The sequence below is a fragment of the Marmota monax genome, unplaced genomic scaffold (assembly GCF_021218885.2).
Source record: "Marmota monax isolate L192 unplaced genomic scaffold, Marmota_monax_Labrador192_F-V1.1 WCK01_AAM20220418_F8-fsc00237, whole genome shotgun sequence".
Taxonomy (NCBI): Eukaryota; Metazoa; Chordata; class Mammalia; order Rodentia; family Sciuridae; genus Marmota; species Marmota monax.
In genome coordinates, this window is record NW_026694627.1 from 1,123,541 (window position 1) to 1,135,820 (window position 12,280).

Sequence of the window (12,280 nt, forward strand, 5' to 3'; positions counted from 1 at the left end):
TGTACAGCAAACTGCTGGTTAGGATTTATAGATTTTATTAAATTACACCTCACTTTAAAAATCTAAGCAAATTAAAACACTTTCAAAAGGCTACGAAAGGGACATTCAGAAAGCAGCCGGTCACAGCGTGTGTCTGTCCCTGTTTGGGGCTGGTGGGTGTGGAGGTGCGCCCTCCTCCATCTCCACTCCTCCCGGCTCCTGGCCAACGCAGTACCTGAAAGCTGAGGTTATCGGAGTGGCCGGCAGAGGCTGACTGCCCAGTCTCGTGATGTGACCCAGTTTCCACCTGATTCTGAGTGACCTTGGAGACATTGGGACAACATTTCCCAGTATTGCTGGGAAAGGGGAGGAGGGGAGGAGGGCAGGGGCAGAGACCAGGCAGGGGAGCCGGTGTCCAGCTGTGGCCCCGGGTCTCTGGGGAGAAGAGAGCCGTGATCAGCCGCTGCTGCTGGCGTGAGGTCCTCATGGAAAGCCCGGTGGCCGGTGAGAAAGCAGGTGGGCAGTGTTAGGCCCTCTGCTGGTCACTCTTCTTGGGGGGTGGATATGAGGTGGGGACAGAGCCCTTCTAGGTCCCCAGCTCTTAGGAACAGTGCTGTTGTGAGACCAGGCGGTCTGCTCTCGAATTGTCTGAGGGCGCCCATTATACATGCAGCTTTCTGGGTACCCTGGAGACCCCTGAAACAGAATCCCTGGACCTGGGGCTCGGGAACCTCTAGTGTAACTCAGCTTTCTTACCAGCAAGTTCCAGAACTGACCCAAGGGGTGGGAGGGAACTTAGTTTGCTTTGCCATCCGGTTCTAGTCCAGGTACATGGGACCCGGCAGGACAGCCCCTCCCGTGTTTACTCAAATCTCAGTGGAGACGACGAACCTGTCTCTCCAAGTGAACTTTTTGGTTCAAGCCCCTGTTTCACATGTGAAACGGGGAAACGGAGGCCTGAGGTGCTAGTGGGTCAGCCTGGGATGCAGGACTGGCGCCCCTCTAAGAGCCCAGCAGCCTGCGGGGTCAGTGGCACTGGGAGGTGGAGGGCGAGTGGAGCGTGGCTGCTGTGTTTCAGCCCGGGCAGCGTGCGTGGCGTGGCAGGTGAGTGTGCCCGCGCTGCAGGACCAGCTCCAGTGTCCCATCTGCTTGGAGGTCTTCAAGGAGCCCCTGGTGCTGCAGTGCGGCCATTCCTACTGCCAGGGCTGCCTGCTGTCCCTGTCCCAGCACCTGGCCTCGGAGCTGCGCTGTCCCGTGTGCCGCCAGGCGGTGGATGGCAGCAGCTCCCCCCTCAACGTCTCCCTGGCTCGAGTCATTGAAGCCCTGCGGCTCCCAGGGAACCCGGAGCCCACCGTCTGCCCCCACCACCGAAACCCACTCAGCCTCTTCTGCGAGAAGGACCAGGAGCTCATCTGTGGCCTCTGTGGCCTGTTGGGCTCCCACCAGCACCACCGGGTCACGCCCGTCTCCACTGTCTACAGCCGCATGAAGGTGCGAGGGGAGGCTGCTGGGGTGGTGGGGAGCGGGGGGACTGAGGAGCCCCGCTCCTGTGCTTACTGGTGCCACCACCTGGCATGGTCAGGATGTAGTCCCCTGCAGCTCTGCCCTGGGGATCGCAGCCCCCAGCTGCCACGTGCAGCCCGTTTCTCCGCTTCTCCTCTGCGCCCTGGTTTGTTTCTAGAGTGTTCTGCTTGCATGCCCAGGTGCGTGCAGGCAGAGACCGTTTCCTCCCTGGTGTGTACCGTGCCTGGCATGTGACGGATGCTCATGGTGTGTTTACTGAATCTGAATTCCAGCCCTGGTGGACCCTCTCCCTGGATTTGCAGACCGTCTTTGAGATGAGTAATGACAATAGCATCTTAGGTCACTATGTTGATCAGAGGCAGTTCTCTTTGCCCGGCTCCCTCGCTCCTTAGAGGGATTCTCTTGTATTTACGACTGAGAATCAGAGGAGGGAAGGGGGCTACCCAAGCTCACACAGCTTGTAAACTGTGAGTCTAGGACCAAACCGAGGTCAGGTTTCCCCCAGGAACTGGGGCCCCACTCATGCTGGGCAAGTGCCCTGCCCCCAACCCCACTCCCAGCCCAGGCCTTCATTCCAGTGCTGGTAGACTAAGAATAGGCAGGAAGGAGGGCGCTTGGCACAGCGGCTGGCAGTGAAGGGGAGGATGGCAAGATGTGGGAGTGAGGGGGGGGCAGATGCCTGAGGGCTGCCGGGGATCCAGGTTGGCTGCTCCGGGTAGCGTTTCTTTGCTTCTTCAACCCTGGAAGACAAATGGGAAACGTGTCCAGGACTGGTCAGGTGTCTGCCAGCCCCTTCTGCCCCCTCATGTTGACTGGTCACAAGTCCACCTACTTGTGCTCGGAGCTGCGCTGGCCTCTGCCTGGGAGCCCATCAGGGTCTGCGGAGAGCTCTGTGGTCTTGTGGCAGGCGCTTCCTGGAGGAGGTGCACTGCTGACCTGAGACCTGTACCACAAGGCCAGGCAGAGGAGGAGGGAGCATCCCAGGCAGGAGGATGCATCCAGAGGGCCAGGAGGTGTATCCCGGGGCTCCCCAGAGGCCACAGAAGTCATTCCATAGAGCTGGAGGGGGCGTGAGGGGGTGGCGGGGGGTGGAGCCTGGAGAGCAGCCTGGAGTCTGTTCAGAGGCTGTCATGGGTGGCCCTGGGGTTTGAAGCAGGGTGGTGACAAGGCCAGACACCTGCAGCTGGAGGGCAGATGGGAGTGTGAGGCTGAGGGACAGGAGGACGTGGGGGCAGCTGGCGGTGTGGGTGCGGCAGGAGGGCATCTGGGAGGCCAGAAGGACGAGGCCTGAGGCCTGGGTGGGTGGGGGAGGAGCTGAGCTGGACCCAGCTCCTGCTCTCCTCTGACCCAGAGGAGTTGGAGCCCAGGGTGGTGACGTGCTGGGGTGACAGATGTGCAGTGGTCCACATCTGGGTGGCAGCTGCAGCCACTGAGGAGGAGAAGGCCAATCCAGGAGAGACTGAAGAGGGAGTGCCCAGCGCACACCTGGGCTTAAGAGTCAGGGAGAAAGCATGAGGGCCCTGAGGAGGTGACAGGAGTAGGCGGGAGGCTGAATGTGGCCTGGGGAGGAGGAGGTCAGCGTTGGGGGTGGAGGGCCCAGGTGAGATGGCCTGGGGTCCCTGCAGCCTGGGGGTGGGAATTGTTGAGGTCAACAGAGCAAGCATGGGCGTGGGGAAGGAAATGGGCTGGGCGGGGGTCCTCCCTGGCCAGGGTAGCCCAGCTCAGCTCCAGGTGTAGGTGTGGGATCTTCCACTACCAAGACTCCTCCTGCAGCACAGGTGCAACCTGGTGGTGCCCACCTGACCCCTTCAGGTGTTCTGTTTCTCCTGCTTTTGATCCTTGCAGTTACTGATTTGCCTTGTGTCCTCCCCCTCTGGCCCAGTCTCTCTGCCTCAGGAGGGTGACCACTGGACTGCCTTCTCACACCACCAAGAACTCTGTGGACTTGTCATCCAGAGCAAGGACACTATCTGAGCACCACACACTTGCTTCATTCTTACTTGTGCTTGGGAATGATGGAAGCCAAAGGCCCTGTGTGGCCCCTGGGCACAGACCAGGATCCAGACAGTGGTGCAGGGTTCCTGGTTGGCACCACAGGGCTGAGCCAGTACAGCCCAGAAGAGTGTGTGTTAGCCCCAAATCTAGGCTGGCCCAAGGCTGCTGGGATGATTCTGGAGCCCACAGGGTGTGGGAGTCCCCAGGTTCAATCTGGGCCATACGAGCACCATTGGTCCTAGAGCTGGTCTCACTGGGGCCAGCCTCTTTGTGACAACTCTTGATCCAGGGCTACTTCTGGACATGCTGGTGACCAGGAACTTACTGGTAGTTCCCCAGCAGGCAGTGTTTAGTGCAAGGAGAGTTGGCTTCCGGTTGGCCCTTGACGCTCTCAGATGGGGTACAGTGACTTTGGGTAGCTATACTGTCTCAGAGAGAAGCTTCGGGTCACAGCGAGGAGAGCCCTTGGATCTTCTCCACCTGGGCAATTCCTGCTGCTGCTGCGGAGTGTTCTTGAATACTCTTACCTATTTAGGGGTCAAGGCACCTGGCTATCCCTGGTCCTGGTGCCAAAACCTTGGCCTTGTCGCTGATGCCAATCCAATAATGAGGACATGGTTTTGAGGAAAAGGAAAAAGGTTTATTGCTTTGCTAGCAAAGGAGAAGCAAGGGGACTCCTGTCCCAAAGGCTGTGATTCTGCCCAGCATGGGAACAGGGGATTTTTTTTTTTTTTTAAGAGAGAGAGAGAGAATTTTTTTTAATATTTATTTTTCAGTTTTCTGTGGACACAACATCTTTATTTTATTTTTATGTGGTGCTGAGGATTGAACCCAGCGCCCCCGTGCATGCCAGGCAAGCGCGCTACCGCTTGAGCCATATCCCCAGACCAACAGGGGATTTTTAAAGAGGTGATTCAAAGAAAATGAGTTTAGGGAGAAGAGATCAGAGAGAAGGTCAGGGAGAAGTTTGGGAAAAAGAAAAAAAAACATGTAAGTTAAAAAGTGACAAGAGATAGTCAAAACATCCAGTGAGCCCCTGTTCCGGCCCCACTGGGAACGCTGGTGGTCATTGGTCCTCCCAGGAAGAGAGCCCCTGGGCGGGGCGAGGAGCAGGGAGGGTGGTGGCCAGCTGCTCACAGGCCTGGGCTCCTTGTCTCCAGGAGGAGCTCGCCACCCTCCTCTCTGACCTGAAGCAAGAACAGAAGAAGGTGGATGAACACACTGCCAAACTGGTGAACAACAGGACCCGCATCCTTGTGAGTGACCTCTCCCTTGCCCTGGCCTGGGACCAGGCTCCTCTTCTGCAGAGCCAGTCTTCTCTTTTTTTGGGGTGTGTGTGTGTGTGTGTGTGTGTGTGTGTGTGTGCTGGGGATTGAACCCAGGGGGCTCTACCACTGATCTACATCCTTTTTTAAAAAATATTTTTTAGTTGTTAGTGGACCTTTATTTTTTTAATTTATTTTTATGTGGTGCTGAGGATAGAACCCAGTGCCTCACACATGCTAGGCAAGCGCTCTACCACTGAGCCACAACCCCAGCCCCATACATCCCTTTTCTTGAGATAGGGTCTCACTAAGTTCAGTGGCTTAAGGCTTTGCCAAACTGCTGAGCTGGCCTCCAACCTGTAATCCTCCTGCCTCAGCCTCCTGAGTTGCTGGAATGACAGGCTTTTTTTTTTTTTTTTTTTAACCCAGGGCCTCATGCATGCCAGGCAAGTGTAGTACCACTGAGCCACACCCCAGTGAGCCCAGTTCTAATTCTTTGTCCTTTGCAGAAACCCATACCTGCCACACAAAGCCAAGTTCAAAGCATTCCAGGGTGGGGTGGGAAAAGTGCAAATCCTTCTGGAGGAATTCTGCCCAGTTGTCAGGCCTGGCTCCAAGTTGTCTTTCATCCTCTGTGTCCTTGGGGCTGAGATAACCCAGGGCTTGAGTCCCCTGAGATAAACTGCCCAAAGCTTGGCATGCCTCCCCTGTCCCCTGATGCTTGACCTTGACAGTCTGTCATTGTGCCCTCCCAGTAGCTGGGAGCAGAGACCTGGAGAGGCCAGGAGCCTTGGCTCTGATTTACCTAAACTACGGGCCCTTGGGGCTGGGGGTGGAGCAGGGGCAGGAGGGCAGACGCAATCTCCTTCCTCCTTGCCCTTGAGAGGAGTGCCCTCGCTGGTGGGAGAATGCAGGGTCCATTTTCTCATGTGGACCCCGTGGTGAAGTTGTGTGTACATGTAATGATTAAAACAGGCACAAGTAGGCCAGGGTGACCTCAGTAGTGGGGCGCTGGCCTGGTATGCAGGAGGCCCTGGGTCCACCCAGAACCCCAGGAACAGGTGGGAGTGGAGCCCTGTGTTTGAAATGGGAGCTGGGGCTCCCCTCAGCAGCTGCTCTCCCCATCAGCCACCTCTAGGGGTCCCGGGCACACCGTGAACTACCTGGCAGGGGTCAATCCACGTGGCCTGCGAGGCTGGCCCCAGTTGGGAAGGCCCAGGAAGGTCCTGGGGATACTGAGCCAGCTAAGCCAGGCTGCTGAGCTGCGACTCCTCTCCCTGTGACCTCCTCTCCCTGTCCCAGAATGAGTCGGATGTCTTCAGCTGGGTGATCCGCAGCGAGTTCCAGGAGCTGCACCACCTGGTGGACGAGGAGAAGGCCCGCTGCCTGGAGGGGGTAGAGGGCCACACACGTGGCCTAGTGGCCTCCCTCGACATGCAGCTAGAGCAGGTCCGGGGTGCGCGTGAGCGGCTGGCACAGGCGGAGCGTGTGCTGGAGCAGCTGAGCAGCGAGACCCACCATGAGTTCATCCGGGTGAGTGTCAGGGAGTGTCCTGGGGCCTCCCCTCCAGACAGCCTGGCTTGGCTTCTGCATATCCAGCACCTGCCCCTCTTTGTCTTCCAGAAGTACCACTCCGTGGCCTCCAGGTAACCGGGACAGCTGTGGGAGATGTCAGCCAGGGTGTGGTGGCTGCGGGATGGGCGTCTCCTCTCCATTGGATCCCTTTCAGTATGACCAGTGTCCCTGTAGGCATCTGCCCACTCTGGCTCTATCCAAGCCCAGGGGAACTGGGACAGCCCCGTCCTTGCCTTCAGGGATGTTGGAGATGGGAGGTGGACCAGCTCCCTCCAGCTGGGTTGCCGGGAGGAGGTACCCAGGGACTCCAGCTGCAGGCAGAGGCCCCTCGAGCGAGCGGGAACAGCCCCCGGGGAGAGTGAAGTGGCGTGTGGACTGTGGGTGCAGTGAGAAGTGCTGCTGGGCAGTAAAGAAAGTGCCTGCAGGGGGACCAGGCAATGAAGTGGGGTGGGCCATGGCCTGACGGGGCCTTGACCATGAGAAGGGAGTGGATCTGTGTTCTTAGTTCCCATTAGATGAACGGATCCCACTGTCCTGACTCAATTTGGGGGATCTCCTTGTTTTCTCAAGTTTTTTTTTTTTTTTTTGGGGGGGGGCGGGTGGGTACTGGGAATTGAACTTGGGCATCAACCACTGAGCCACATCTGCAGCCCTATTTTTTATTTTATTTAGAGATAGGGTCTCACTGAGCTGCTTAGTGCCTCACTGTTGCTGAGGCTGGCTTTGAACTTGGGATCCTCCTGCCTTAGCCTTCCAAGCTCCTGGGATCACAGGCGTGTGCCACTCAGCCTGGCTCAAGTTTCCTTAGTCTTAGGGACAGCAAGGCAAGGAGGCAGGGACTTAAATGAAAGACACAGTCTGCCTGGCTCAATTTGGAGCGGGAATCCACTCCAGCTCTTGTGGGTTTCTGGGTCACTTGGTAGACAGGAGGGGTTCTCAGCTATCAGCACACACCAGAATCACCTGGGGGGGGGCAGCAGAACAGATCATGTGACCCCAGTGATCAGTTTCTGATTGGCAGGTCTGGGGCAGGGCCCGGGGACCAGCATTTCCACTAGGTTCCCAGGTGATGCATGTGGCTGGTCCCCAGCCCTGCACTCTGAGAACCCTCACTGTGGAGTGTTCCCCCTTGTAGGAAGGAGGCAGGTCCAAGAGGGAATGGTGGGCACTGTGAGGGACTCGCCTGGGGGCTTCCCACACTGGACAGAGGGTAGGCCCATCTTGTGACCTGTTGCTCACAGAGCAGAGCTCCAGCAGGCCCGGCCCCTGGAAGGCTCCTTCAGCCCCATCTCCTTCAAGCCGGGCCTCCACCAGGCCGACATCAAACTGACTGTGTGGAAAAGGCTCTTCCGGAAAGTTCTACCAGGTGAGGCCCTTGTCTGTCCTCCCTCGGGACTTCCACCAGGGCTGGCAGCAGTGCACTGACTGCAGCTGAGAGCACCTGTGCTCCAGAGAGCTGAGGGACAGTCTGGTGGGGCAGTGGTGAGCGGGAGCCCAGCTGGCCCGGACTCCGGGTTCAGGGCCCTCCTGAAGAAGAAGGGCTGCTGACCCCACTTGGCTGGGCTGCGGAACGGACGTGGAGGGTGGGGGTGTTAAGGAGTGGTGGCTGTTTCTGACAAACAGCTTAGAGTCACTTAATGAATCCTTTTATAAGAGCAGGCTCTTGTGTAGGGAAGCTCAGTCAGACCGATTTTATCCTTTCAAAGGCAAAGACAGGGCTTATGTAAAGGAGAGAAAACTTGCCGTGGACAGCAGGTGTGGTTGCACACTTGGGGGAAAGCTGATTAGCAGGTCATTAGCAAAAAGATGGGCTGGTGGGGGCTCCTCCTGGGGCCCACTGAGGAGGAGGCCACCACCTCCTGGTGCTTGCTCCAAGCCTTCCAGGCCCTTCCCACAGCTCCTCTCCCTCACCAGACTCCCTGGCTCCCAGAGGCCATCTGGGATAGGCGCGACAGGCGAGCGCATCAGCCCCCTCTGGGCCGAGATCACTGCACAGCCTGGGGCGGGCTCAGCTGCTGTCTGGGGAGCTCAGCACCTGCCTGGCCTTCCTTGTGGCTCAACCTCAGGCCTTCTCTGGTCTCCCTCCAGCCCCGGAGCCGCTCAAGCTGGACCCTGCCACCGCCCACCCGCTCCTGGAGCTCTCCAAGGGTAACACCGTGGTGCAGTGTGGGCTCCTGGCCCAGCGGCGCGCCAGCCAGCCTGAGCGCTTTGACTACAGCACCTGCGTCCTGGCCAGCCGGGGCTTCTCCTGTGGCCGCCACTATTGGGAGGTGGTGGTGGGCAGCAAGAGCGACTGGCGTCTGGGGGTCATCAAGGGCACAGCCAGCCGCAAGGGCAAGCTGATCAAGTCCCCCGAGCACGGTGTGTGGCTGATAGGCCTGAAGGAGGGCCGGCTGTACGAGGCCTTCGGCTGCCCGCGCGTGCCCCTGCCCGTGGCCAGCCAGCCCCACCGCGTCGGGGTCTACCTGCACTACGAGCAGGGGGAGCTCACCTTCTTCGACGCCGACCGCCCGGAGGACCTGCGGCCGCTCTACACCTTCCAGGCCGACTTCCAGGGCAAGCTCTACCCCATCCTGGACCTGCGCTGGCACGAGCGGGGCAGCAACTCCCTCCCCTTGGTGCTGCCCCCACCCAGCGGGCCTGGCCACCTCGCTCCGCAGCGGCCCCCCAAGACGCAGGGCCGCCCTGCTGCTCCCTGCCCACAGGCCCATCTCGCTGGGCCCTGAGACTGGGTTCCCGCGGTGACCCCCTCGCTTCCTGGAAGATCTTCACGCCTGCATGAAGGTAGAGGGGTCGTGGCCCTGTCATCCAGAGTTATCAAGGCCAGCCTGGGAGTCCATGAGTCCCACTGAGCAGCTGTCCCTCCGGTACTCCTCCAGCAGAGGGCGGAAGCGCTTCATCATCTGGGGGAACTTAAAGCATCTATTAATAAATTCTTCTCACTCTCTTTAAATGGGCTGTATTGGTCGTGCATATTGCCAAGTGCGCAAGTCTTTTTCTTTTTTGTGTTTTGTGGGTGCTGTACATTTAACCCAGGGTGATTTACCACTGAGCTACATCCTCAGCCCTTTTTATATTTTTAAGAGAGGGTCAGGTTGTTGAAGATGTCCTCAGAACTTTCATTCCTCCTGTCTCAGCCTCTCTAGTTGCTGGAATCATGCCTAGCCACGTGCTTTTTTTTTTTTTTTTTAAAGCAATTCACCTGCAGCCCTGCCTGGTTTGAGTCCACAGGATGTTCCATTCCTCAGCAAACAGCCTTTTATCTGCAGGAGAAATGCAGGCCCAAAATGCCAAAAAAAAAGGAACTTAAGTGACTCCAAAGTGGGGAGACTTTTGTGACACACAGACCAGATCCCAGAACTCGGGGAGATAAGGGTAATCTCCCCTTACCATAGTCTGTGAACAGATTCCAATTAGAACTGGTCAGCATGGGCCCAAGAGACCTAGTTATCCAGGCACAGTGGGCACTTGAACAAGACACGCCCCCTGATGTCTTTGGGCTGTCAGAAGTCGACAGGTGGGCCTGGTCATGACTCTGGAAACTTCCTGAGACCCCTGATAAACGAGGACAGGTGGGGTGTACCATCTTTCTCCAGAGAGGACCTACTCTTCTTGAGAATGTCCCCCTTTCCCATCCACTCTAACAAACTTGTGCCTGTTACTCAAAGCTACGTGTCTGAAATCCTTCTGGTAGGATTGCAAGAACTGGGATGAAGAGTGACCTCTGCGGCTGCCTCAGCTGCGTGGCCGACCTCTGCTCAATAACAACCTGAACCTGGAGGGTCCACATCCTAGCTCTGGGGTCACGGTGGGTCCCACTGGAAAGAATATCAGGTTCTCTGAGACACAGCTACCTGGGGCTGCCAGGGCCTTCTCGGCCATGATGTGGAAAATGCCCATTGAAAATGAAGCCATTGAGTACACATAGAGGAAAATAGAACAATTAACACAGACGTGTAAGCAAACACATTTGATCAGATTTTAATTTGAAAGCTTGTTGGTAACATTTGTGTCCCTAGATCTAGCCATGCGTGAAATAAATTATCCTCATCTCTGGGAATTCCTATTTGTATGAGCAAAAAAATCATCCTCCCCTTTTTGTTTGCTTTAATTGGCTACAGTTCTGTCCCTTGCAGCCAAAGCAGTCTTGACCAAAGGGGAGGTCCCATCGATACTGAGCAAGAGACCCTAGGCCTCATCCTTTGGGACGACTGACAGGGAGCTTTCTCTTCCACATGCAGCAGTAGGCAAGCATCTGCAGAAGCTGCCAACGAGCTTTGGCTCCTTTCAACTTCCATGCCCTCCGCTGCCCACTCTTCTGCAGTAGGGGATTTGCAATTAGTTGTTCGATATCGGATCCGTTTGTGCTCTTTCATATTGTTATCATGTGCTTCCCCCCAGTCCTAGGGATCGACCCCTCAGGGGTGCTGTACCACTGAGCTGCATCCCAAACTCCGTTTTAGACAGTTTCACTAAGTGGCTGAGGCTTTCCTCAAACTTGTGATCCTCCGCGTTAGGTCCTTAGGCCAAAGTAACTCCATTTGAAAATCAGCACCTGCCCACCCAGGCATGACCTTCCCAGTAGGTCCACCCCTAAAGAGTCCCTAACTCCTGGGTGATAAATCCAGCCTAAGATTGGGAGCCAACTCCACACAAAGGCATGAAAAGTTAATTTTGGCTTTAATATAAATTACTGCGATTTCTAAACTTGCTTGGAATGCCTGCCCTACCTTGAACTCACCCATGCCTTGGCTTTCCCTGACCAGATAACAGCCCTCTCTGCAACTCTAGTGATGCCTCATAAATTCTGATGTTGGGATCTAAATTTACTCCCTAAGTGCTGGACCATTAACCTACAACCTGCCTTTGTGTTATGCTTGTCAAAATCCTGTTATCTGTAAGTTCTCAAGACATCCTCCCCATTTTTTGCAACTTTCTGTGCTATAAAGCTGTGCTCCTAAAGAGCTGGGGTGCTGTCTTCTATCCCGCCGTTTTCAGGAGAGAGGGTCGGAATTACAAGCTTGCTTTAATTTATTTCAATTGGTTGGTGGTCTTTTCTTTGCAGCGTGGTTTAACACTGGGACCACAACAAAGACGCCAAGTGACAATCACAGGACCTGGGGGGTTATTTTTTAACTACTACATCATAGGTGACTGTGTAGTTAATTTTTTCCCCCCAGCAGGCTGCTGCGCCTGGCAGAAAGGCAGCCTAGGGATATTGCCCGTCAATCCACCTTTGCTTGAACTCGGAACCGTGTCTGGAGGGAGTTCTGCGAGCGCTGCCTAGCACTCCGCGGCCTGAGCCCCAGGCACCGGGAGCCCAGGCGCACACCCCACACCCCGTGGGTAGGTCTTGACTGCAGCAAGGCCCTGGTCTAGAAGGCGGGGAGGCTGGGAAACAATCACCCCCGGGAGAAAAGGAGAGCAACGGCCCCAGGGAACTACCCCTATCTTCAACTGTGCCCTATTGCTCTACACGAGCCCGCCACAGCAACACCAGGCCCTGCTAACCCCACAAAACCCGGAGTCTTGATGTCGCAGTCGCTCCATTTTGCTTTAAAAACCTACTCCTCCGTTTCTTGGGACCCTTTGGGGTCGGCCTGCATTTCTGTTCCCCGTCGCATCCTCTCGGCTGGGTCGGTGTGGAGACAGAGATGCCCTGGGGTGAGCGGGGCGGCCCGACAGCAAACCGCGAGCGGTGACCAAGACAGCGGCCTGGGCACGGCCTGGCACAGTAGGACCAGGCACGGGGGTGACGGGGCGGTGCCTTGGGAAGACCTCTGTAGTTTGCGGGGAGCTCCGGCGGGCTAACGCCCCCGAGGACATCGGGCCGCAAGTCCCCTCCCTTCCCTTTCGGTTTTCTTCCCCTCCCTCTGTGCCGGGGAGGGGCGCGCGCGACCGCGGGGCTAAGGCAGCGCGTGCTCTTTGACCCCGGAAGTGCT

At 56.9% G+C, this 12,280-nt stretch overlaps 1 protein-coding gene across 3 annotated transcripts; it reads left to right on the top strand.

The window, feature by feature from the left end:
- Nucleotides 1–341: 341 nt before the first annotated feature.
- Nucleotides 342–9,291, top strand: Trim50 (tripartite motif containing 50). Of its 3 annotated transcripts, none has more exons than XM_046422716.2 (7): nucleotides 342–495; nucleotides 1,058–1,470; nucleotides 4,659–4,754; nucleotides 6,066–6,296; nucleotides 6,387–6,409; nucleotides 7,580–7,704; nucleotides 8,427–9,291. In XM_046422716.2, exons 1-7 carry the CDS (start codon nucleotides 465–467, stop codon nucleotides 9,062–9,064), a joined length of 1,557 nt encoding a protein of 518 aa, XP_046278672.1. In that variant the 5' UTR covers nucleotides 342–464; the 3' UTR covers nucleotides 9,065–9,291. The 3 variants fall into 3 exon arrangements, with proteins under 3 accessions (XP_046278672.1, XP_046278673.1, XP_046278674.1); XM_046422717.2 differs by having other exon boundaries at nucleotides 6,390–6,409; XM_046422718.2 differs by having other exon boundaries at nucleotides 349–483.
- Nucleotides 9,292–12,280: the final 2,989 nt, after the last annotated feature.

Excerpts from the sequence above, each read along its gene's own strand:
- Trim50 (XM_046422716.2), top strand. The coding sequence starts at position 465 with ATGGAAAGCCCGGTGGCCGGTGAGAAAGCAG. Across the intron at positions 1,471-4,658 it reads CTGTCTACAGCCGCATGAAG|GAGGAGCTCGCCACCCTCCT; the intron begins GTGCGAGGGGAG and ends CCTTGTCTCCAG. Across the intron at positions 7,705-8,426 it reads CTTCCGGAAAGTTCTACCAG|CCCCGGAGCCGCTCAAGCTG; the intron begins GTGAGGCCCTTG and ends GTCTCCCTCCAG.